At 54.9% G+C, this 25,595-nt stretch overlaps 2 protein-coding genes across 3 annotated transcripts in view; one reads left to right on the top strand and one right to left on the bottom strand.

Moving 5' to 3' along the window:
- Positions 1–16,154, bottom strand: part of SCLT1 (sodium channel and clathrin linker 1) — a 243,932-nt gene extending 227,778 nt beyond the window's left edge. For both annotated transcript variants that reach the window (XR_009546408.1, XM_016188178.2), the window contains exons 1-7: positions 15,953–16,154; positions 14,089–14,156; positions 8,757–8,818; positions 8,202–8,274; positions 4,184–4,239; positions 3,034–3,169; positions 285–407 (exon numbers count right to left, since the gene is read on the bottom strand). Coding sequence is in view for 1 of the 2 variants with exons in the window: in XM_016188178.2 (XP_016043664.1) it covers positions 285–407; positions 3,034–3,169; positions 4,184–4,239; positions 8,202–8,274; positions 8,757–8,818; positions 14,089–14,156; positions 15,953–15,977 (543 nt within the window). In the remaining variant the exon portion in view is untranslated. The remainder of the gene's footprint in view (positions 1–284; positions 408–3,033; positions 3,170–4,183; positions 4,240–8,201; positions 8,275–8,756; positions 8,819–14,088; positions 14,157–15,952) is intronic.
- An 85-nt stretch (positions 16,155–16,239) lies between these two features.
- On the top strand, positions 16,240–24,068 carry C19H4orf33 (chromosome 19 C4orf33 homolog). The gene is made up of 6 exons (XM_007523179.3): positions 16,240–16,348; positions 18,509–18,724; positions 19,976–20,036; positions 22,079–22,130; positions 22,746–22,945; positions 23,198–24,068. The coding sequence occupies exons 2-6, from the start codon at positions 18,532–18,534 to the stop codon at positions 23,301–23,303; spliced, it is 612 nt and encodes a 203-aa protein (XP_007523241.2). The 5' UTR covers positions 16,240–16,348; positions 18,509–18,531; the 3' UTR covers positions 23,304–24,068.
- Positions 24,069–25,595: the final 1,527 nt, after the last annotated feature.

The following is a 25,595-nucleotide window of genomic DNA, read 5'->3' as shown; positions in this document are numbered from 1 at the left end:
AACTAAAACAAAACCCGAGTCTAAAATAACTACATTTAGAAGAAATCTGTTGTATTTCTTTTATTATTACACACATAGTTGATGACTTAAAATTTTAATTTAAAAATTTTCCATGGCTCTTAATATGCCGGCAGTGTTGGAATTAATGTAGCTTCTTGTGTCTCATGTGAAACCATTTTTTCTAGAAATCACTTTGTCAGTAACTATCTGTACTGTGAGACCTGCTCAGCACCAGAAAACAACACGAGAGCCTCTCAGGCTTGTGATACAAAATCCAAGACTACCTTTTGCTTTTGACTTTCGAATACATGGATCTGGGCCTCAGTCATATGTTCCTGGTAGATTTTCTGCAGTCTTTCCAGCTCCTGAGACACAGTCTGCCAGAGTTCCACAGCCTGGTGTTTTTCCTATAAAGCAAGACCATTTCAGAACGAGTCAGATTACTTGCAAGCCAAAGTGAATCACCCACCTTCTCTCATGGGCGAGTTTCCTAATGAAACGTTCAAATAAAGACAGAATTTGGTAAAGACGGTCTATATGTAGCCTTTTACAACTATGATATTAAGTTGTATTAATAGTAGTTGAGAGGCTAACTTTGAAGGTAAACCTTATTATTTTGAATTCTTCAAATTGATGAGGACATTTTTTGTCCGGGGAGATGACAGATGCAGAACCTAGGAGCACCACCATGCAGTCGAGTTCCCCAGGCTGGGAGATGGTGGGGCGGCACACCGAGTTGGCAGCACTGGGAGGAGGAGAATCCATATGCCAACAAGGCTCTAGGTGCCTGTGATGCAGATGGGATCTGAGAAGCAGTGCGCTAGTGTTCAGTCTTTAAACCACTCAGCCCCAGACTTGGGGAATATTCACTTATAAACTTTTCACAGGGGCCAGGCGGTGGTGCGCCTGTTTAAGCAAAAACATTACAGTGCACAAGAACACAGCTTTTTTGTTTTTTAAAAAAAAATATATTTATTTTCCCTTTTGTTGCCCTTGTTTTTTACTGTTGTTGTAGTTATTACTATTGTTGCTATTGATGTCATTGTTAGATAGGACAGAGAGAAATGGAGAGAGGAAGGGAAGACAGAGAGGGGGAGAGAAAGACAGACACCTGCAGACCTGCTTCACCGCCTGTGAAGCGACTCCCCTGCAGGTGGGGAGCCGGGGGCTCGAACCAGGATCCTTATGCCGGTCCTTGTGCTTTGCGCCACCTGCACTTAACCCGCTGCGCTACCGTCTGACTCCCAAGAACACAGGTTTAAGCTCCTGGCCCCCACCTACAAGAGGAAAGCTTCCTGAGTGGTAAAGCAGGGCTGTAGGTGTGCCTGTCTCTCTCCCTATCACCCCTCCCCCCTCAGATTTTTTCTGTCTCTACCCAATAATAAATAAAAATATTAAAAAAACTTTTTACATGCAATTTTTAGGACAGGTTTGCTAGAATCTGTGTAATGTTATAACCCAGTTAACTGGTCAGAAGACATGAACACCTGTGAGGTCTTATTGCCAAAGTCCTCTCATAAGGATGTTTTACAAATCATAGATTAATAGGAGAACAATATCCTGCAGACTAATGTCAAAGCAGGTGTGTGATATTAGCATAGTGTGACTGGTCCCAAGGCAACGACAGGGCCCTGTGCACTCCCTCTGGAACCCGGTTTTAGTGGTTACTGGTTTATGCTGCTCTTCGGTAAAGATGGCGATAGCAAAATGATAATCTGTGATTTACTTGCTTAAACTAGGCATTGCACTGAATGCTTTACGGGGGTTGATTTTTTGAATGCCCTTCCAATTTCATAAAATAAGGATTAGAATCATCCTCAGATAGAACTGAAGAGGATGAGGAGCAAAGAAGTCTCTAAATATGACAGAAAGCAGAATGGGGGGCAGGCGGTGGTGCAGCGGGTTAAGCACATAGTACGAAGTGCAAGGACTGGTGTAAGGATGCCGGTTCCAGCCCCCGGCTCCCCGATCCCCACAGAGGGGTCGCTTCACAGGTGATGAAGCAGGTCTGCAGCTGTCTATCTGTCTTTCCCCTCCTCTCTGTCTTCCCCTCTCTTCTGTCCTATCCAAAAAAAAAAAAAAAAGCCTCCAGGAGCAGTGGATTCATAGGGCACAGGCACTGAGTCCCAGTGATAGGGTTATTGCAAAAAAAAAAAAAAAAAAAAAGGAAATAAAAAAAGCAAGATTCCCCACTGTAGCCTAAGCTTAGCAGAGCACCTGCAGTGCAGCCTAGGAAACACCTGGCGAGTGAGCGAAGGTAGGTGGCATGAGGTCTTCTGCTCAGCAGTCTAGGAAGCGCACCAGTGCACACGTTCCCCGAGCCGCGCTGCATTTTGCTTAGTTCTGATCTGCTCAGCCTGGATTTGCCTAGTCACTGTGGATGACACGTCTTTCAACTAGTGATGGTGTTGGAACAGCTGCACGTGCTCGGTCAACCTTTAAACGCAACACAAAGCCAAAGCAGACCGCGGCTGGAGACTGCTCCTGGGTTTGCTGACACTGTTCCCCTGCTGAAAGTGGCTGGGACTCTCAGTCACGACTTGTCACTCACATGGAAGACATGCTGTAGCCTCTGTGGAACGTGTGCTCTCAGTCAGCCTGCTTCCTGCTTTCTGTCTGTTTGGGTTCCTACGTGGCCCCGATGTCACTAACTAAAACAGCAGCATCTTTGGGGGCGCGGGACAAGCCAAGTGGAGAAGGTGTGAGGAAGTGGGGACAGCAAGCTTCTCAGCAGAGGGACTGTCAAGGTTTAAATGAACTTAGCTTTGGAAGCCACAGCAAGGAGCGCAGAGGACAGGTGCCTTGTGTCTCAAAGCTGCGAATCTCAATGTCACACTCCGTCTTCTCTCTAAGAAGCGGATCTGGTGCCATCAGAGACTGAGGGTGACCTGCCTGTTACCTGACTCCGAACCCCAAACACGGTTCACATGAACTCTTTCTCTGCGTTAGCCATTCAGAGATCCTGATGAGCACATTTCTTGTAAATTCTGCTCACTCAGGAAATAACGGAGATGATGGGTGTTGGACACTCACTTGGTTGGCGAGTTGCAACTGCTCCTGAAGGCTCCTCACGGTCTCATCATCGGCGTGCGTGTCATTCTCGATCTCTGTATCCAAGGGAAGAGCTTCTAGCTGCTTCTCAACAGCTTCCTTTAATTCACTGTGCAACCTACAGGACACGCAGTCCTGTGAGAGGCCACCTGGACAGCCTACAGACACGCAGCCCTGTGAGGGGCCACCTAGACAGCCTACAGACACGCAGTCCCCTGACAGACCACCTGGACAGCCTACAGACACGCAGTCCCCTGACAGACCACCTGGACAGCCTACAGACACGCAGTCCCGTGACAGACCACCTGGATGCATGCCAGTGGCTGCACCTACTGGCTCGGGGCCACCTCAGCAGATACCTGGGTGGTCTGCTCGCAGCTCTCAGAGGTGGAGGCCTGAGCGCCACCGAACACGGCCGGACAGCTGGAGTGAAGCTGCAGCTTCCGCACTCCCATGGTGCCTCAGGCCCACGTCTACTGGAGTGACCTGGACTCCTCCAGCCCTGAAGTCCAGCTGCACACAGGTCCTGCAGACTCTGTGAAGGGCTCCCGAGGCCCCCTCCAGACAGTGCTGAGACTCCTGCTCTGCTCTGGTTGGTGGTACTGGGGATTGAACCTGGGACTCCACAGCCTCGGGCACAGAAGCCTTTTGCAGAACCACTATGCTGTCTCCCCAGCTCTGCATGTTTCTAGTATTGGTAGCCATTCACCCAAAAGATACTGAGTATTTTGGATTATAAGGCTGTCTTCAAAGGCGGTAAGCACCTGTGAGCAGAGCAGACACAATCTCCTTCAGGCAGACAAGAGCAAGCAAATGACTTTAGGCAGCGACAGGACTGGGCGGAGCGAAGCTGCTAGGGGAAGGAGACACAGGCAGCAGGGTAGGTACTGTCTTCCCGGAACAGGGCCGGGTGGAGGACAGGCCCCAGAGCGGCAGGCAGGGACGGAGATGGGAAGCGTGGGAGCCCGCTAACTGGTGGTGCCGGGAGACTGGGACTCCAAAGGGCGTGTGATGCGAGACCAGGTGAGTTGGGGCCATGGGTGAGGGAGTCGGAAATCAACAGGAAGTCGGGCTCCCACGTCACCACGAAGCCCAAGGACACAGAGAAACAACAGGCAAGCGACCTACCTACCTTTCGTTCTCCTTGATGACAGTTTGGAGCCGCACTTTCATCTCACCCATCTGCTTCTGAAAGAGCCAAGCAAGATGGTGACGGTGCATCTCCCAGGCTCAGTCCCTGCGGCTCACTCACTTACACACAGGAATAGACTCTCCTTTGGTTCTTAAACTTTACTTATTTATTTATCCCCTTTTGTTGCCCTTGTTGTTTTATTGTTGCAGTTGTTACTGTTGTTGTCGTTGTTGGACAGGACAGAGAGAAATGGAGAGAGGAGGGGAAGACAGAGAGGGGGAGAGAAAGACAGACACCTGCAGACCTGCTTCACCGCCTGTGAAGCGACTCCCCTGCAGGTGGGGAGCCGGGGGCTCGAACTGGGATCCTTATGCGGGTCCCTGCGCTTTGCGCCACCTGCGCTTAAGCCGCTGCGCTACAGCCCGACTCCCCTCTCCTCTGTTTCTAACAAGCAACAGAGAATACAGTTTTAGTATTTAATGATTCACAGAGCACACCAGAACAGTCATTCTGAATCCAATAAAAATGTTTTGTATAGGATGAGAAACACTGTAAATGTGATTTCTGTAACACAGATGTTTACAGAAAAACAGGTGGGGGGGCTGGGTGGTGGCCCACCTGGTTGAGCACACGTTACAGTGCACAAGGACCAGGGTTCGAGCCCCCTGACCCCACCTGTAGAGGGAAAGCTTCCTGAGTGGTGAAGCAGGGCTGCAGGTGTCTGTCTCCTTCCCTCTCTCTCTCTCCCCACCTCTCAATTTCTGGCTGTCTCTATCCAATAAGCAAATAAAGATGATAAGAAAATTAAAAAGAAAGAAAAACAGATGAAAGAGTGCCCTCGATACGCCACTGAAGCAGATCCCAGATGGTCCCTTCAGCGTGTGCATCTTAACGAACGTACCTTAGCCGAGGCCATCTTTATTTTATTTATTTATTTATTTATTTGTGAGCTAAGTCAGAAAGATAAAGATGAGTATGGGATGATCCCACTCATCAACAGAAGCTGACTTAGAAGATCTGAAAGGGAAACTAAAAGCAGGACCTGACCAAATTGTAAGTAGGGCACCAAAGTAAAAACCCAGTGGTGAGGGGTAGACATGCAGCTTCCTGGGCCAGTGGGGGGTGGGAGTGGGCGGGAGGGATGGGTCACAGTCCTTTGGTGGTGGGAATGGTGTTTATGTACACTCCTAGCAAAATGTAGTCATATAAATCACTAATTAATTAATATGAGAGGGGAAAATTAATTGTATGTCTCGAAATTTTTTAAAACACAGACTGAGTCTTTTTTTTTTTTTTTTTTCTATTGAGGCCATCTTTAAGTGCTGGCATTTCAGAAAGTAAAGTGCTAATCGCAAACAAAGGAAACCCAAGTCATCTTTAGCTGTCGTTCATTCAGCCTCTGACTCGACCTTTAGCACCTGAACTGTGCTGTGCGAGGCTGGCAAACCAGCAGTCGCCGACACGCACCTCAGCAGAAAAGCTCGTGAAAACGCTTATTGGAAAGAAGAGTGTGCAGCAGAAGGGAAGAAAGGAAGGTGAGGCGAAGTAGCTTCCTCTGACAGGACCAAAGAGCTGCAGGGTTTTACCTGGAGAAAGGCGGCGTCTCAGGAAGTGAAGATGGGAGAAGCAGCGGGCAGTGGAGCCTAGTGGGTAGTGGCGCAGTGAACGGGGGGTGGGCAGAGACCAGAGCCGGCTCTGAGTGAGGGCGAGTGGGGGTGTGGAGAGCAGGAGGTGGGCGCGGGACTCACACCGGGGCCACAGGAGAGGAGCCGGGCCTGGAGCGAGCGGGGCGAGGGGCTGGGCAGCCTTCCCCCCCCGTCAGGCAGGGCACCCGTGGGCCCCGGGCTGGGAGACGAGTCGCAGGCACCCCACGCGCTCAGCAGGTCTGAAGGCGGCCACCCCCGGGCCCCTGCTGAGCCCAAGTCCCAGGAGTCACCGCGGATACCCGGCCAGCGATGCGGGACAGAGGCGATGGAGAAGCAGGTGACAGGTCCCGAGCGCTCACTCAAGTGTCCGCGTCTTATCGCAGCAATTATCCCCGCTTCGCAGTTTTGAACAACTGCTCCTTTAAAGCTGCGGAAATGTCAGCTGAATATTAACGATGAAGCTACATGTCTTAGTAACATCGTTGCTTACGGAGACACATGGATCTGATAGGCTGTACAGACTGAATAGCTAGGAGTTTACTTTCAAGATCACTAGACGTTTCGTCTTACGCCACTCGGACCACACGGCATCACAGAATCCCAAGAGTGAATCCAGCAGGAATTTTAGACTCACTGGTCCCCAAACAAAAGACGCCATCTGTGCAAACTAGAGCTTGCTGCTGCCCTGACGACGCCCAGGCGGAGACGGCTCACGTGGGAGAGGACACCTCAACACCACGCAGCAGGGCCACGCAAGGCGCGCAGGTGCTGGCCGCTGCCGCCGCCTCCTCCTCCTCCTCCTCCTCCTCCTCCTCAGCGCCTCTCTCGCCAGGAGCATGGAGGCGGGCAGGCGGAAAGCTCTAAGGCTGAGCAGTCCAGTCGGGATCGGGAAAGGGCTTGTGGAAGAGCAGAAGCCGGGCCTGCCCTACGTGCTTCTTCCCGTGCGGCGTGCGGCGGCGTGTGGCGTGCGGCGCCCGGCCGCCCTGTGCGACCGTGGTGGGCGTGGTGCCGGCTGTCAGGAGCGGGGCAGGGGCTTCCTCTACTCAACGCTGAGCCCTGGCGTCCACGTCCGTCCACACAGCTTCGGAGCAGACGGTGGGAGCAAACAGCGGAGAGCGTGTCTGCCGTGTCCACGGTCCACGCAGGGGCCACTCCCCGGGCTGGTTCTCAGAAGGCGTCCGTCTGCGTCTGCACCGTGTCGGGTCACCCCGCCCTCTTGTCACAGCTGACCTGACCCCGGGATCCCGGGAGTCTGAGGAGATCCCGGCTGAGAGAGAAAGGCCCTCACCTCCTGGGGGGCTCAGCGGGACAAACAGCATCTATTTAAGACGTACTGCCAAACATTTCCAAGTCAAAGATGATAAATACTAGGCAGACTCTGTAAATAGGCTCCTTGAGACGCCAACTGCACCCAGAACAGCGCCATTGCCTCAGCTCTCTGTCAGCCTGTGCACACTCTCCTCGCAGACACTTCGGGACCGGGGGTGACCCTCGGTCACAACAGTCAGCTTCCTCATCTACTGCACTCTGAGAAGTGGATCGATGGTTCCTGGCAGTAAAATCTGACAAACAGGCCGGGCGGTAGTGTGGCGGGTTAAGCGCACATGATGCAAAGCACAAGGACCGGCGCAAGGATCCCGGTTCGAGCCCCCGGCTCCTCACCTGCAGGGGGATCACTTCACAGGCGGTGAAGCAGGTCTGCAGGTGTCTGTCTTTCTCTCCGCGTGTCTGTCCTCCCCTCCCATCTCAATTTCTCCCTGTCCTATCCAACAACAACAGCAATAGCAACAATAACAAGAGCAACAAAATGGGAAAAATGGCCTCCAGGAGCAGGGGATTCACAGTGCAGGCACAGGACCCCTGGAGGGTATATGTGTATGTATGTATGTGTATGCATCTATGTGTGTGTGTGTGTGTATGTATGCATGTATGTATATGACATACATACTATCTGAAATTGGGGGATGGGGAGCTCACTCTCCAGGTAAGGGGAAATGCAACAGCTTAAGCATCAAGAGAAATGTTTACAAGAATGAGCTGGCTTCAGTCCTTCCGAGGGGAGAAATAAGCAAACAATGACCCTGGAGGCAACACACACACACACACACACACAACCATAATAATTAAAAATAAGCAAACAATAAAGCTTCAGAGATACTTCCAAGGGTCTACTTGTTGATCTTGCCAGACAGCAGACGCAAGGAAGCTAGATTAAAAAACCAAGTGTAACGTCAGACACACACACACACACACACACACACACACACACACACACACACACACGACTAAGGACTGTTTGATAACAGCTACATATCGCTATTACCTCATCAATACCACTGAAAAGACAGAGGCTTGAACCTCTGAGTCCATACCTGATAATATTTCAGCTGCCCATTTTGCTCTTCTAGATTCCTCTCATATTCAGCAAGAACAGGAGTTAGAAGGCTGGAGAAAAATCGAATAATCAAAATGAAGGCGGCTACACTAGGTCTCAGGCACTCAGCATGTCACAATGTCAGTGTGAGATCCACCACAGCTGTCAGAGCTGCTTCTCCTTCCCTGCACACGGGATCCTCAGCCTCAGTCCAGTGAACTACGGGGGCTCCATGAGTGTTTGCTGCCGAGAGCTGATCTGGACACTTGAGGAGGGGAACACCAGGCCTGGCCTCAACCCCGTTAATGCCACTCTCATGCCCTCCCTGTGACAAGTATAAGTGTTCCCAGCCACTGTTAAATGTTGGAAAGGGCTGGGGGGCACGACCCCACCCCCAGAACCATTCTTAGATGCGATCAGCCTAGTTCTGTTTCTTACAGATCACTTAAACCTAAACAGATCAGGCCACGGATAAGTAAGCCTACAGCCACAGGGATCATTTCGGTACTAGTCAGGAAAGTGGTATCGTTTCTGGCAGCACTGCCTTCCTTACCTTTGCTGGTCCACTACTGAGTTTCCTAGAAGGTCATCTCCGTCTCCCTTGAGGTCGGCCTTCTGTAACAGAGAACACTGCATCTTAAATGTTTCATCATTCTGCCAAAGTACAGTTAAGATGAAGGACAATAGAAAATTTTATAACCTTTTTTCTTTTTTAAAAGATTTTATTTATTTATGAGAAAGACAGGAGGAGAGAGAAAGAACCAGACATCACTCTGGTACATGTGCTGCCGGGGAGCGAACTCGGGACCTCATGCTTGAGAGTCCAAATCTTTATCACTGCGCCACCTCCTTGACCACATAACCTATTTTTATAATCTATTAATACATAAAAGAAAGAGAAGAAAGACTCATCTTATTGGTATTGGAAATTAATCTGGTGAATTCTCCCATCCAAGTACTAACCAGGTCCGCTGACCCTGCTTAGCTTCTGAGATCAGACGAGATGGGGTGTGTTCAGGGTGGTATGGCCGTAGACCAATCTGGTGAATTCTAACACCTATGTTTAATATAACTCTTGGTGAACTAGGAACAGGAAGAACTCTAGATTTGAGAAAGGAAAGCATTCAGAAATCAACACCAGTGCCAAGGCTGGACCAACTGTCTTTCGTGATCACCTATCAGAAGCACTTCTTTAAATTCTGTGTGACGCAAGGCTGCTAACCACTGCGGCCAAACCTGACAGGCACTGACATTCCCAGTCGATGTGACCTGTCGCAGGGGCGTGGAGACGGCTTTAAACACCAGCAAGGAAGAGACAACACTACACTAAAGACAGTGTAGTCACTTAGCTTGGGAATTACTGGGAGGGATGAAAAGAATCCACTAGGTTACCAGACAGGTCAGCGCTTAAAAGAAGGGTGATTTCTTTTTCTTTTTAAGTTTCTTTTTTTTTTTTTTTTAAATATTTTTATATTTATTTATTTCCTTTTGTTGCCCTTGTTGTTTTATTGTTGTAGTTATTATTGATGTCATTGTTGTTGGATAGGACAGAGAGAAATGGAGAGAGGAGGGGAGAGAAAGACAGACACCTGCAGACCTGCTTCACTGCCTGTGAAGCGACTCCCCTGCAGGTGGGGAGCCGGGGGCTCGAACCGGGATCCTTACGCCGGTCCTTGTGCTTTGCGCCACATGCGCTTAGCTCGCTGGGCTACCGCCCGACTCCCAGGGTGATTCCTTAAAAACCGAGAGAAGCCAGAAAATGTAATAGAAAAGTAGAAAATAAAAAAAAATGTAACAGAAAAAAGCACCTGAGTCTATCATTGTAATACAAGACAGGATTCGAGAATGACACATGCCAAGAACATTCAACTTTGCTGACAAATCAGCTCAAAGAGATCAAACAGATTCTTGACAAACAGGCCCTGACCTCCACCTAGGAGCACGTGGGTAGTCAACTGTCGGGGCTGCATCGAGGGAGAGAGAGAGACCAGGAACTCGTGGAGGGGTGGGAACGCAAATCTTTATTCACGCAGATGCCCCAGAGTCAGGTGTGAGCACAGCAGGTTTAGGACACGTGGAGCTAGCAAAATGGCCGCCTCCCGCTATGCACGCCAGCCCTTCTCCAGGACGGGATGCGGGAAAGAAAAGAGAGGAGGAAGAGGAGAGGAAGAGAGCAAAACCAGGAACGGAAGTGGGCTTTAGAGGGTAAAAACCAGCAGAGGCAAGGAATGGAGATGGCTAGGAAAGGGGGTGGAGAGAGGCAAAAGGCATGCTGGGAAGGTGGAAGCGTCCTCAGCAACTGTTAGGATGGTTTTAACTGGCGGGAATTAGCAACACCCTGAGGGGATAATGTGGTGGGGCTATTTCAGGCAAAACAGTGATTCTGTAAATAGACCATAGTGTCAGCAATGGAGCATGGAGCAGAGGAGGGGGAGCTGGTTTGATGCCTGACAGTCACTGCCACGTCAGGCCTGTCGTTCCACGGCAGCTGCCGGGAAATAGCCGCCCAGCCACTCCCATGCCAAGTGGGTGAGACTGGCCAAGAGGAGAAGGGAAGGAGGGCTAGCCCTACACCCAACAAAGACCCCACTGCCAGAGTCAGAGAGTGACCAGGTGAGCTCGAGGAAAGGCCAGCCGCTGCAGCACGTGGGGCCGTGGTGTAGGCACTAGCGGGCTGCTGCGTGTCGTCTGGGGGACAGTGTCGAGTAAAAAACCAAATCGAACCAACCACCTCGACCCTAGCATACGGCAAGTGGGGAAACGAGTTAACATCACTCCCTGATTCAGGAAAAAAGGTTTATTGAGAAAGCTTGCCTAATAAATTCCTTTTTTTAAAAAAATTTATTTTACTTATTTATTCCCTTTTGTTGCCCTTGTTGTTTTTTATTGTTGTAGTTATTGTTGTTGTCGTTGTTGGATAGGACAGAGAGAAATGGAGAGAGGAGGGGAAGACAGAGAGGGGGAGAGAAAGACAGACACCTGCAGACCTGCTTCACCGCCTGTGAAGCGACTCCCCCTGCAGGTGGGGAGCCGGGGGCTCGAACTGGGATCCTTATGCCGGTCCTTGTGCTTTGCACCACCTGCGCTTAACCCGCTGCGCTACCGCCCGACTCCCAAATTCCTCCTTTTGACACAGCCCTGAAGTCGGGTCCCCACCACCATTTCCGAACATTTTCCTACCCTTGGTGCCTCTCCTCCCACCCTCGTCTCCCCATTTCTTCCGGCAGAAGTGAGAAGAGTCTCTTTCCTTCAGATTCCAGGCTGGACACTTTGCATGAGCGGATGCAGCCTGTCACCTGACCTTTAGTGGCTGATACACTTCCACACCATAGTGTAAGGGGAAGGTTATTTATTTTTTAAAGATTTTATTTGTGAGAAAGACGGTGGTGGGGGGACCAGACATCACTCTGGTACCCGTGATGCTGGGGAGTGAACTCAGCACCTCCTGCTCGAGAGTCCAGTGCTTTATCCACTGAGTCACCTGCTGGACCACAAGAGTGTTTCTTTCCCCCAGTCTCAAGGGTCTTTATAATGGCAGGGAATTGGGTGGGTTTTTTTATTTTTATTTTTTTTGCTATTAGGGTTATGGGTGGGGTTCAGTACCTGCAAGATGAATCCACTGCTCCTGGAGATTATTTTTATTTCTTTAAAAAATTTTTTATTTATAAAAAGGAAACACTGACAAAACCATAGGATAAGAGGGGTACAACTCCACACAGTTCCCACCACCAGAACTCCGTATCCCATCCCCTCCCCCGATAGCTTTCCTATTCTCTATCCCACTGGGAGCATGGACCCAGGGTCACTGTGGGATGCAGAAGGTGGAAGGTCTGGCTTCTGTCATTGCTTCCCCGCTGAACATGGGTGTTGACAGGTGGATCCACACTCCCAGCCTGTCTCTCTCTTTCCCTAGTGGGGCAGGGCTCTGGGGAAGCAGAGCTCCAGGACACATGGGTGGGGTTGTTTGTTCAGGGAAGTCTGGTTGGCATCATATGGAACCTGGTGGCTGAAAAGAGAGTCAACATATAAAGCCAGATTGTTAAACAATCATGAGCCTAAAGGCTGGAATAGTGCAGATGAAGATGGGGGGGGGAGGCGCTCCATTTTGTAGATAGCTAGTAGGCATATTTCAGTTCTGTTCCAAAGGGCCCATGACTACACTAGTTTTTTTCCCCTGAGCCTGAACTCTGATATGCAGGTGGATCCAAGTTATTGTCTGGGGAGATGATGTCATGGCTGGAAGAAGGACCAGAAAGCTGGATCAGGGAAGAGAGTAGCTCCCAAATATGGGAAAGGTGTATAAATATTGTTGACTGTAAACCCCATCAATTTGATGTGATATGATCTGGGGCCCATATTCAGCTTAGGAGCCTGTGTGACCTCTGCATCCCTGTAGATCTGAGCTCACATCCTGTGGTCATGAGTAGGAACGTTCCAAGCTGCCCCAATTTCAGGACCCATCTTCCTCGGTGTAGCATAGAGCATGTTGTCCTGCGGAGGCCCACAAAGGGGTCTATTGTGTTGTTCCTGACAGACATGACCGGTAGCAATGGAGAGAGGGCTCTATTTGAGGTCTAGGCCCATCAGATATTATTTTCCCTTCTTTCTACTTGATAGGACAGACGGTAATTGAGAGGGCAGAGGGAGAGAGACACCTGTTGCATCACTTCACTGCTCATGAGGCTCCCGGGGGGGGGGGGGGGACGCCTGGGGGGTTGAACCCAGGTCTTTGAATATGGTAGTGTGTGTGTGTGCTCAACCAGGTGCACCACCACCTCACTCCCAGGGAGCTGGATTTTAATAATTATTTTCTGGGTCTCCTGAGATAATCACATAGACTTTCTTCCCTTATTTTCCGTTCCTTTGACTTTTTACACTGATTGATTTTGAGATGTAAACCACCTCTGCTGTGGGGGTTAATTGGTGGGGGCCAGGTGGTAGTGCGCCCAGTTAAGCGTACACATTACAGGGCACAAGGACCCGGGTTCAAGCCCCCAGTCCCCATGTGTAGGGGAAAGATTTGCCAGTGGTGAAGCAGTGCTGCAGGCATCTCTATGTCTCCCTACCCTCTTGATCTCTATATCCAATAAAGATTATACCAACATCTTTTTCTTAAATCCCCAATCGGTGATGTGGCGACTATATCTTTTGTTTTTTTTAATCGTTGTGCTGCAATTGTTGTTGTTGCTGCTGTCGTTGTTTACCTAGGCCATTCTCTCAGGCCTCCTGCACAGCAAGCTCTCCTGCCTTCTGCTTAGTTCTGTCCCCAGAGCTGCCGTAGCACAGGCCCGTACTCGAGGTTTGTCACGAGCGCCTCACGGAGTTGGTGAGAATGTCTGGCCTCTGGCTGTCCTTTCCCTCCAGACAGCTCAAACCTTCTAGACACTGCGTGCTACATTCTCGTCTCTCCTCCCTCTCTTTTCTTCTGTCCAGCGTAGTGCTTCTTTCCCTCGCCTCTCCAGCAGACCATTTTGCCTCGTGACTCGTTCATCTGACCGTTACGTCACCCTCCTTCTCCTCTATATCAAAACGCCTCCGTCAGGAACCCGAAATGCGATCCTCGATGCTTCCCAGGTGATGCGTCTAAGTTTGCCACCTTTCCTGTTCCTTTCTGGGAAATCAATCACATAGACGTGCAGGTTCCAACTCTAAAAGGTCAAAGCACTCATGTTCATGTCGATGGCCTACGAGTGCATATTCATTAAGCAACAGCTGGCTTTAGCTTTTACCCTTACAGGAAGTAAATCGTAGACGGAGATTCCAAGTACTGTAGGCGACGTCGCACGAGAACACTCGTCAGTAGAATCTATTTTGCATTTATTTTTATGTAGCTATACTTAGCACGATCGTGAGGCCAGTTTATCAGACCGTATTAATTTACATACCTGTATTGCTGAATACTTGGTAAAACTGTCCACTTGATAATTTTTGTAAGCATCATTTAGTTTTTGATCTGAAACAAAAAGAAAAAACAATTTGTAGTTCACTGGGCAAAGTTAAATGATTTTTAAACACTAGAAATAATGTAATTATTATCTGATATACAAAACACAAAACCATTTCTACTTCTCTTCAAACTTAAATAATACAACTGAAACAATTTACGCTATAAATAATATTTTATAACTTAAGAGCGGGTTCCTCTGGGAAGAGGAAGCAGAAAGGGCTGGTAGGCCAGCAACAAAGGGCAGCTGCACAGGGCTGCTGAGGTCAATGCAGCCTACACACACAAGCACAGACACACACACACGCACACGCGCACGCGCACACGCACACGCACACACACAAGCACAGACACACACACGCGCACGCGCACGCGCACACGCACACACACACACACACAAGCACAGACACACACACACGCACACGCGCACGCGCACACGCACACACACACACAAGCACAGACACACACACACACGCACACACATAGGCACACACACATACACACATAGGCACACAGACGTACGTACACATGCACACACACTCATGCACACGCGCACACAGGCACACACATACACACACGCACACACACACACAAGCACAGACACACACACACGCACACACATAGGCACACACACATACACACATAGGCACACAGGCGTACACATGCACACACACTCATGCACACGCGCACACAGGCACACACATGCACAAACACACGCACACATGCACCCACACTCATGTACACGCACACACGCGCACACACACAAACACGCGTGCACACACGCACACACCAGGCCCCGCAGCTCTGGCGCTGAGGCCGCATCCATGAAGCCATCAGACAGGCCTCGTTCTAGACTGCGGCCGCCAGCCCCACCCCCACCCCCACCCCGCAGGGCAGACGCTGCACCCACAGCAGCCTGAGGGGGGCGCTGACCCTTCCCAGTGGCCCCGCCTGCCACCCCCACCAGCCCGCGGCTCCCGTGTGACCCGGACAGCGGAGCCCCTGGCCCAGGCGCCAGACCCCTCACTGTCCCTCCCCCACGGGCACAGGGTGGCGCCGTCACCACCCGGACCAGGCCTGGGGCCAGTGTCCCTCTGTGTCCTGGGGGTCCCCACTCTGGGGGTCAGTGTCCGTGTGTCCCCCTGGGGGTCCGTGTCCGTGTGTCCCCACTCTGGGGGTCAGCGTCCGTGTGTCCCCACTCTGGGGGTCAGCGTCCGTGTGTCCCCACTCTGGGGGTCAGCGTCCGTGTGTCCCCACTCTGGGGGTCAGCGTCCGTGTGTCCCCACTCTGGGGGTCAGCGTCCGTGTGTCCCCACTCTGGGGGTCAGCGTCCGTGTGTCCCCACTCTGGGGGGTCAGTGTCCGTGTGTCCCCCTGGGGGTCAGTGTCCGTGTGTCCCCCTGGGGGTCAGTGTCCGTGTGTCCCTCTGGGGGTCAGTGTCCGTGTGTCCCCCTGGGGTCGGTGTCCGTGTGTCCCTACTTTGGGGGTCGGTGTCCGTGTGTCCCCCTGGGGTCGGTGTCCGTGTGTCCCCCAGGGGTCGGTGTCCGTGTGTCCCCACTTTGGGGGTCGGTGTCCGTGTGTCCCCACTTTGGGGGTCGGTGTCCGTGTGTCCCCACTTTGGGGGTCGGTGTCCGTGTGTCCCCACTTTGGGGGTCGGTGTCCGTGTGTCCCCACTTTGGGGGTCGGTGTCCGTGTGTCCCCACTTTGGGGGTCGGTGTCCGTGTGTCCTGTGTCCCCCTGGGGTCGGTGTCCGTGTGTCCCCCTGGGGTCGGTGTCCCTCGCCATCCCCGAGCCCTGGCCCGCCTACTTTGCTCGCGGGACAAGGCCGCCATGCCGCCCCCGGGGTCCCTCGAGGCGTCCGTCGGTCGCGCGCCGCCTCCTCCCGGGCGCCGACGGCCACGATGTGCGCGGGAACCGTGTCCCCGGGTGGCCGCGTCCCGCCCCGCGACTTTGAAACGCGAGCGGGGCCGCTCCTTGGAGACGGCGACGCCGTCACGTCAGCGCGTCGGCGCGTCAGCACGCAGGGTGGGCGTGGCCGCTTCCGCGCACGCGCGGGGCGGATGCTCTCGCGCTATTGGCCAGTCGCGCGGAGGCGGGGCCAGGTGGGCGGGGCCGGAGCCGGGCGGAAGTGCTGGCGGCCGGAAATGGGCGGGTCACCGCGGCTCCGGTTCCCGGCAAGACCGTCGCTGGAGGGCGGACCAGGGTGAGCCTCTGTCCCCGCCGGCCGCGCTCCACCGCCACCTGGCCGTCGGCAGCGCGGGGAGCGGTCCCCAACCCCGTCTGTCCCCCTGGTCCCCCTGTCTGTCCCCCTGGTTCCCATCTGTCCCCCTGGTCCCCGTCTGTCCCCCTGGTCCCCGTCTGTCCCCCTGGTCCCCGTCTGTCCCTCTGGTCCCCGTCTGTCCCCCTGGTCCCCCCGTCTGTCCCCCTGGTCCCCCCGTCTGTCCCTCTGGTCCCCGTCTGTCCCCCTGGTCCCCGTCTGTCCCCCTGGTCGCCGTACGTCCCTCTGGTCCCCGTCTGTCCCTCTGGTCCCCCCGTCTGTCCCCCTGGTCGCCGTCTGTCCCCCTGGTCCCCCTGTCTGTCCCCCTGGTCCCCCCGTCTGTCCCCCAGGTCCCCGTCTGTCCCCCTGGTCCCCCTGTCTGTCCCCCCTGGTCCCCCTTTCTGTCCCCCTGGACCCCCCCGTCTGTCCCCCCTGGACCCCCCGTCTGTCCCCCCTGGTCCCCCGTCTGTCCCCCCTGGTCCCCCGTCAGTCCCCCTGGTCCCCCGTCTGTCCCCCCTGGTCCCCCGTCTGTCCCCCCTGGTCCCCCGTCTGTCCCCCTGGTCCCCGTCTGTCCCCCTGGTCCCCCGTCAGTCCCCCTGGTCCCCCCGTCTGTCCCCCTGGTCCCCCTGTCTGTCCCCCTGGTCCCCCCGTCTGTCCCCCTGGTCCCCCTGTCTGTCCCCCTGGTCTCCCGTCTGTCCCCCTGGTCCCCCCGTCTGTCCCCCTGGTCCCCCCGTCTGTCCCCCTGGTCCCCCCGTCTGTCCCCCTGGTCCCCCCGTCTGTCCCTCTGGTCCCCGTCTGTCCCCCTGGTCCCCGTCTGTCCCCCTGGTCGCCGTACGTCCCTCTGGTCCCCGTCTGTCCCTCTGGTCCCCCCCGTCTGTCCCCCTGGTCGCCGTCTGTCCCCCTGGTCCCCCTGTCTGTCCCCCTGGTCCCCCCGTCTGTCCCCCAGGTCCCCGTCTGTCCCCCTGGTCCCCCTGTCTGTCCCCCCTGGTCCCCCTTTCTGTCCCCCTGGACCCCCCGTCTGTCCCCCCTGGTCCCCCGTCTGTCCCCCTGGTCCCCGTCTGTCCCCCTGGTCCCCCGTCAGTCCCCCTGGTCCCCCCGTCTGTCCCCCTGGTCCCCCTGTCTGTCCCCCTGGTCTCCCGTCTGTCCCCCTGGTCCCCCCGTCTGTCCCCCTGGTCCCCCCGTCTGTCCCCCTGGTCCCCCCGTCTGTCCCCCTGGTCCCCGTCTGTCCCCCTGGTCGCCGTACGTCCCTCTGGTCCCCGTCTGTCCCTCTGGTCCCCCCGTCTGTCCCCCTGGTCGCCGTCTGTCCCCCTGGTCCCCCTGTCTGTCCCCCTGGTCCCCCCGTCTGTCCCCCAGGTCCCCGTCTGTCCCCCTGGTCCCCCTGTCTGTCCCCCCTGGTCCCCCTTTCTGTCCCCCTGGACCCCCCGTCTGTCCCCCCTGGTCCCCCGTCTGTCCCCCCTGGTCCCCCGTCTGTCCCCCTGGTCCCCGTCTGTCCCCCTGGTCCCCCGTCAGTCCCCCTGGACCCCCCGTCTGTCCCCCTGGTCCCCCCGTCTGTCCCCCCTGGTCCCCCGTCTGTCCCCCCTGGTCCCCCTGTCTGTCCCCCCTGGTCCCCCTTTCTGTCCCCCTGGACCCCCCGTCTGTCCCCCCTGGTCCCCCGTCTGTCCCCCCTGGTCCCCCATCTGTCCCCCTGGTCCCCCGTCAGTCCCCCTGGTCCCCCCGTCTGTCCCCCTGGTCCCCCTGTCTGTCCCCCTGGTCTCCCGTCTGTCCCCCTGGTCCCCCCGTCTGTCCCCCTGGTCCCCCCGTCTGTCCCCCTGGTCCCCCCGTCTGTCCCCCTGGTCCCCCCGTCTGTCCCCCTGGTCCCACGTCTGTCCCCCTGGTCCCCGTCTGTCCCCCCTGGTCCCCGTCTGTCCCTCTGGTCCCGTCTGTGCTCCTGGTCCCCCATCCTGTCCGGTGTCCCGCCTGAGGGAATCCTCGCACCCGGGAGCTCCTCTGTCTCTGCGTGTCTGTCCCCCGAGCTGGCGGCGGCTCCTGGCCAGGCTGGGTCCCAGGACCTGAGGGGGTCACTCCGCGCTCCTCGTGTCTCTTCCCCGCGTTTCTCTGTCTCTCCAGCGTCTGTGCCCTCGAACCTTCCGATGGAGTTCCTGATCCGGCACACGTGGGACGGGCGTCCCGTGACACACGAGCCCGTGCTGGTCAGGCTGAGTCCCGGAGCCGGAGCCGGAGCCGCAGGCCTGCTGCTGGAAGTCAGCGCCCCCCTGTTCAACGACCCTGCAGCCCCCCCCGGAGAGCCCGGGCAGCCCTTCAAGCAGCTGTGGGACTACGAAGGCGAGTGGAGGCGTCGCCTGGTGTGCACGGCCCTGGGGGAGCGGGGTCCGTCTGGCGGGGGCCCTGCCGCGTACGCCCCCCCAGGCGCCAGCCCCCGCGCTCTCCCGTCGTGCCGCGGCCGTGTGGCCGGCACACCCGGGTGCCAGGTCGCTGCCGGTCCTGCAGGGCCGGCCCCACTGCAGATCTGCCCTGCCGCCGGGCGCACACTGCTTACCTGGAAGGACCCCGTCCCCTCCTGCGGCGAGTCACCTCACTGCCGGAAGGTGGCCGCTCAGGCCGGCTGTCAGCTGGCCGCGTGGTCTTGGCACGGCCGTCCCCGCGGGCGAGCTGTCCGGAGACGTCGCCTCTCGTGACAGCCTGGCAAGGGCCGGCCCCCCTGCCCGCTGCTGCCCGGCGCCCCGACGTCACCCGCTCAGCGGGTCTCAGCGCTGCCGCTTCACCCCCAGCCCATCTCGCTGTCTCCCTCTGCAACTTGCCCTCCGCTCTGCTGCCTGGGAACGAACGTGCTCCGGCTCCCATCCTCTGGGAAGTTCCCTCCTTCCTGCCATCCCTGTTCGAGCTTCTCCACTGCGGCCAGCCGTTTATTCTCCAGCGCGCCGCATCTTTCTGTCTTGATATCCGTCTGGTTAGATGAAACCTCATGTGGTCCTCCAACTAAGCCTCAGACAGCGTAATGTTCTGCCAGAAAACACTGTCCTGCCTGAGGCTCCAGCGCTGCGGATGCTGCAGAGGGCTGAACGTGGCCACTGGAGCCTCAGGCAGGACAGTCTTTTTTGGCAGAACCATTTTTTGCAGGAAGGAAGGAAGGAGGGAGGGAGGGAGGGAAGGAGGCAGGGAGGGAAGGAACGATCCACAGCCCCTGACCTGTGGCCTTCCTGCCTCTTGCTGGAACCGCCTCTTCACTTTCCTTTCCGCTCCCCGCTAGCTCCCGTCTCAAGATGAGACCCTCTCCCGGAATCCCGTTTCCTGGAGCTAAGACCCAGTTTTCCTTTCTGCGCCGGCAGACCACGTATCCCTGCGTGGTGCCAGTTCTGTTAACAGCACTCACTCTGGTGGCCGGCTAGACAGTCGGCTGAGCGGCCAGGGTGGGAGCCCGATGGGCGGCGCGGCTCTGGCTCGCTTTGTCCGTCTTGCTACTGCAGACGGCGCCAGCGTGAAAACACGCGCGTGTTCCTTCTGTGCGCTAGGGTGTGAGGGCTTGCCTGCTGTTGAAGCAGTATCTAACGCCTCTGTGTCGCCTCTTTTCAAAAGTCGTGGAAGCGTTCTTCCTGAATGCCGAAAGCGAGCAGTATCTGGAAGTCGAACTTTGTCCGTAAGTATGAGCTGTCTAGAACACGCTGCCTCTGTGCTACTGTTTGTTAAGTCCAGACTGTCAGGGGAATGCTGATCTGAACTAATCTGAAGATACTTATTTATACTTATATATATTTTTTAATTAACTTATTCCCTGTTGTTGCCCTTGTTGTTTTATTGTTGTAGTTGTTATTGTTGTTGTCGTTGTTGTTGGCTAGGACAGAGAGAAATGGAGAGAGGAGGGGAAGACAGAGAGGAGGAGAGAAAGACAGACACCTGCAGACCTGCTTCACCGCCTGTGAAGCGACTCCCCTGCAGGTGGGGAGCCGGGGACTCGAACCGGGATCCTTACGCCGGTCCCTGCGCTTTGCGCCACGTGTGCTTAACCCGCTGCGCTACCGCCCGACTCCCGATACTTATTTTTATAGAAGTGTGTGATTTGTGTGTGTGTCTAAAACATGTATTATAAGTGTTTAAAATAAATAAAATTTATTTTTACCTCAATAATATATAGCTGGTTATTCTTAAAAATTGCAAGATTTTTTTTCCTAAATGAAAATTACTCAAAAACAAAGACTTATGAGGCTGAAACATGTGTTACATATTAGCTATTCAGAAATAGAGACCTATACATAAATTAAACTCCTTTATGGAAATGTTTCTTGGGGATGCTCTTGAATGCCTGGGTCTCACTTTAACATCACACGTCACACGTTACACGTCAGTTCCGGATGTAAAAGCTGGTTCACACGTGTGGATTTTTCGGGGCCAGGCGGCTTGCTGTGCACCTGGTTGAGCACACACATCACACACGTGGATTTTCCTCGACCCTCTCAGAACTTTGGATTCTCCTTGTCCAAGTTTCATCACCTCCGTGGGGGCCTTATTACCTGGTTGGCAGCTGCTCTTTCTGTAGATGTGAAAGACTAGGTTATCCGCAGGCTTCACCTGTCGAGAAGTCACAGCAGGTTTAGTGTGGCGCTGACCAGTGAGACGCCCTGTGCGCCACCACTGCACGTCTGGAATGACACCCAGACCCTCTCGGTTCCTGACACCCAGGGACCTTGGTCCCTGTGAATGCCGGGCAGAGTCTCTTTCAGGTTTTGGGCACCATTTTCTTCCCCCTTGTTTTGATATATACGTGTATCATTTTTCTGCCTCCAGGGTTATTTCCGGGGCTTGGTGCTTGCACTACTAATCCACTGCTCCTGGAGGCCATTTTTCCCAGTTTGTTACTCTTGTTGTTACTGCTGTTGTTATTGTTGGATAGGACAGAGACAAATGGAGAGAGGAGGGGAAGACAGAGGGGGAGAGAAAGACAGACACCTGCAGACCTGCTTCACCGCCTGTGAAGTGACTCCCCTGCAGGTGGGGAGCCGGGGGGCTCAAACCGGGATCCTTACTCCAGTCCTTGCGCTTTACTCCATGTGCGCTTAACCCACTGCGCTACCGCCCGACTCCCTGTATTTTTTATTTCTAATGTGGAAAGTCTGTTGATGTTTTTCCAGAAGAACAACCGTAGCTTTGTACCTCCCTTCTCACTTGAGGCATCACCCCCCTCTGACAGGTGCGACTGGGGGCTGGGAGGTGATCCCGTTGTAGGCAGCACACGCCACCAGGCTTCAGGACCTAGAGTCCAGCCCCCAGACCACATGGGGACACCACCCTCCATTCCCAGGAGAGGCTCTCGGAGCAGGCGGGCTTTCCCCCCGTCTCTGTCTGGAGTTAAAGGTAGAAGCCCACCAGGAGCATAAGAACAGCACCAGTGCAAGGTCCTGGGGGGAAAGAAACAAAAAGAGAAAGAGAAGCTGATGCTGTTGGACTGTCGTGTTGGCTAAGAGGCTGTCGCCACCGTGTGGCCATTTCACCTTACAGTCAAGAAAGCCGGGTCTGGGGACACTCGCAGTGTTTCTGCAAAAGACCCCCTTGCCTGAGGCTCTGAGGTCCTAGGTTCAGCCCCCAGCGTCACCGTCAGCCAGAGCTCAGCAGGGCTCTGGTATGTGTCTGTCTGTCTGTCTGTCTGTCTCTTTCAGACTCTCATGAGGAATTTAATTTTGACAGACATGGACAGCACTTGGTGCTCCTGCTCTCTGGAAGAAGGAATGTGTGGAAAGTAAGTGATAAAGATAGAAGTTCAAGTCCTGGGGGTCGGGCGGTGGCGCAGCGGGTTAAGCGCATGTGGCACAAAGCGCAGGGACCGGCATAGGATCCCGGTTCGAGCCCCCCGGCTCCCCACCTGCAGGGGAGTCGCTTCCCAGGCGGTGAAGCAGGTCTGCAGGTGTCTGTCTTTCTCTTCCCCTCTCTGTCTTCCCCTCCTCTCTCCATTTCTCTCTGTCCTAGCCAACAACGACAGTAACAACAATAATTATAACAAGGGCAACAAAAGGGAATAAATAAATAAATATTTTCTTTATAAAAAAAGTTCAAGTCCTTATGTGTACAAGTCTCGTTTTTTATCTTCCATCATGCTTCTATATTTATTTACTTATTGAGTACAGACAGAGAAGGATGGGGGAGATATCGAGGGAGAGAGACAGACACCTGCAGCCCTACTCGACCACTCGTGAAGTTTTCCCCTGCAGGTGGAGCCTGGGGGCTCGAACCCGGGCCCTTGCTCATTGTAATGTGCGCTCAGCCAGGCGCGCCACCACCCGGCGTGCCCCCCCCCCCCCCGCCCCGCCCCGCCCCCGTTGGCAGCACCTTTTTGCTTCCCCTGCTGTTTCCGCAGCAAGAACTTGCCCTGTCCTTCCGTGTGTCCAGAGGAGAGGCCAGGTGGGAAGGCAGAGCCCACCTTCCCTGGAGCTACTTCCCCCCCGACGTGACCAAGTTCAACGCCTACGCCATTCACGGGTCTGAGCAGCAGAGGCGCTACGAAGCTCTCTACCCCGTCCCCCTGCGGGAGCTGTGGCAGGCACCGTTGCCGGACTTGTGAGTGGACAGTGCAGGGTGGGGACACTTGTCCGTCACGGAGTCGCGTGCGGCCCTCGGTGAGCGCGCCAGTGACCCACAGTGGGAGGTCGCAGCCGGGGGTCCTTCGTGCCCAGAGGTCCTGGGACAGAGGCTGCGATTGGAGTCCCGTGCGGCCCTCAGGGTGACCGGCTCGCCGGTGTTGGCGTGACCGTCGTGCTGTCTCCCCCTCGCAGCTCAGGTCTGTTCCCGCTGTCCTCCCCTTTGTCCTAGTCACCGTCTGGAGTACTTCCAGCCGTTCAGTTTCAGCACCCTGTTTGGGCCAGGATGGAAGCAGCCGGAGTCCAGTCTGTGGTCAGCGGGCACACCGGGCCTGTAGGGACAGAAGACCCCGTCTCAGCCGGTCCTCTGCTCTGCCCGGTCAGCCGGACCCACCCGGAGCCCCTGGGAGATCCTGTGCACGCGTGGCCATGGCACTTACTCGGAGGGCACCCCCGGCTGGAAGCTGGAGGCTGGGACGGTGCTGATCCCGCCCCGAAACACCCAGCGCTGCTGGCCCTGTGGCTGCACCGCCGCCTCCTGCCCGCTCGGCCGCCCCGTACCGCTCCACTCCTCCCAGTCGCCACCGCCGCCACCGCCCTGCGCACCCTCCGCCCCGGCGCTCACCACCCAGCAGAGCTGCCCGGGGCCGGCTTCCGGAAATGCTGAGGGCCGTCCCGATGTAAATCACCAGGGTTACCCATGGACGTCACTGGGGGTGCAGGGTGTCCTGGCGGCCTGGGCCTCCTGTCTGTAGGAGGCTGGGGAGACAGCATGATGGGTCTTCAAAAAGACTCGGGCGGGGGCCACTCATTTCCCAGGTCCCCAAGTCTGGCTTCTGGGTGGTGGGGAGGGTCCCTCCAGAGAGCCCTGTGCTCACCTCAGCTCCACGTCCCACACGCGAAGAGGCCGGGCAGCTTAGACTAAACTGCTGTCAGCGCATTTTGGGAAGGCCTGCCTGTCACTGTTTCAATCAAGGAGTTACATAACTGGGAGAATTTGGGAATTATGTGAAGTTGTACCCCTCTTCTCCTATGGTCTTGTCAATATTTTCATTTTATAAATAAAAGTTACAAAAATAAAACAGAACTCTAGGAGACCCTGGTGTGTCAGCATTAGTTACTCTCAGCTGTAGAGATGAACTATAAAATGGTTCCTTTGTTTCCAATAAAAAAAAGGTGGACTATAAAAAAAAAATTACTAGATTACTTGGCATGAATTTACATATACTCAAAAGATTTTAAATGAATAAATTCATATTATAAACTTATTACCAGGGCACTGCTCAGCTCTGGTTTATGATCACATGGGGGATTGAACCTGGGACTTTGGAGCCTCAGGCATGAACGTCTCTTTGCAGAACCACTGTGCTGTCTCTCCTGTGTGCACTTATTTTTATAGAAAACAATTTCCAGGGTCAGGTGGTGGCGCAGCTGGTTAAGCGCACACATTACAGGGCACAAGGACCCAGGTTCAAGCCCCTGGTCCCCACCTGTAGGGGGGAAGCTTCACGAGTGATGAAGCAGGGCTGCAGGTGTCTCTGTCTCTTTCCCTCCCCTTTTCTCAATTTCTCTGTCTGTAGCCAATAGTAAATAAATGATACTAAAAAAAAAAGAACAACCTCCTACCAATAGTGACCTGGACACCCATTTTCCTGTTCTCAAAGTAGTCATCCCAGTGGTTTTCAGACACATCTCTAAAAAAATTCTTTTAGTTTCCTTATTTGATATAGAGAATGAGAAGTTGAGAGTAAGGCGGGGAGCGGGGCCAGGTGGTGTTGCCTCTGGCTAAGTGGCCTCCAGCCCGGCCCGCACCTGCAGGGGAAGCTTCGTCTCTCGGTCACTCTCCCCCTCCCGTCTTACTTTCTGGCGGTCTCTATCCAACAAGTAAAGATAATAACGTGGAAAGAATACATCTTGGGCTTTGTCTGTCAGGAGGACGGAGCCTGGCCGAGGAAGCCTACTTAGTGGTTGGCGTTTCCCCCAGGACTGTATCCACAGAACACTGCAGGGAATAGAGCTACTTATTTGGAAAACGCTGGGCAAAAGTGTAACGCCCAGGGCTGAAGAAATGACACAGCAAGGAGCTTTCAGCCTGTTTGTGGTTCTGTCCACTCGCCACAGCGAGTGCTCCCCACCCGCCATCTGCCTTCTCAGGTGCAGAGGCTGAGAGCGAGACTCCCGCAGTCCCCGTCCCGTCCCCGCCCCGTCCCCGTCCCCGCCCCGCACACCCTGACACCAGCAGCCTCTGCTCCCGCATTGCCACGCGCAGATCGTGCTCAGAGACCCCTGGGGCGGGTGCTGCAGCTCGGCAGAGCATGTTGGCTCAGTGTCCTCCGCTCTCCCACCGACTGGGGACACTCTAGGGAGATTCCATTTCGTCATGTGGAATCATGGTACCGGGGACCCCAGACACCATTTGACAAGTGTTGTAAGATTTCTTAGTGGGGGGTCGGGCGGTGGCGCAGTGGGTTAAGCGCAGGTGACGCAAAGCGCAGGGACAGGCGTAAGAATCCTGGTTCGAGCCCCCGGCTCCCCACCTGCAGGGGAGTCGCTTCTCAGGCGGTGAAGCAGGTCTGCAGGTGTCTGTCTTTCTCTCCCCCTCTCTGTCTCCCCCTCCTCTCTCCATTTCT

This window comes from Erinaceus europaeus, chromosome 19 (genome assembly GCF_950295315.1).
Source record: "Erinaceus europaeus chromosome 19, mEriEur2.1, whole genome shotgun sequence".
NCBI lineage: Eukaryota > Metazoa > Chordata > Mammalia > Eulipotyphla > Erinaceidae > Erinaceus > Erinaceus europaeus.
Note: the sequence above shows the minus strand (reverse complement) of the source record. Positions and strands in the feature narration are given on the sequence as shown.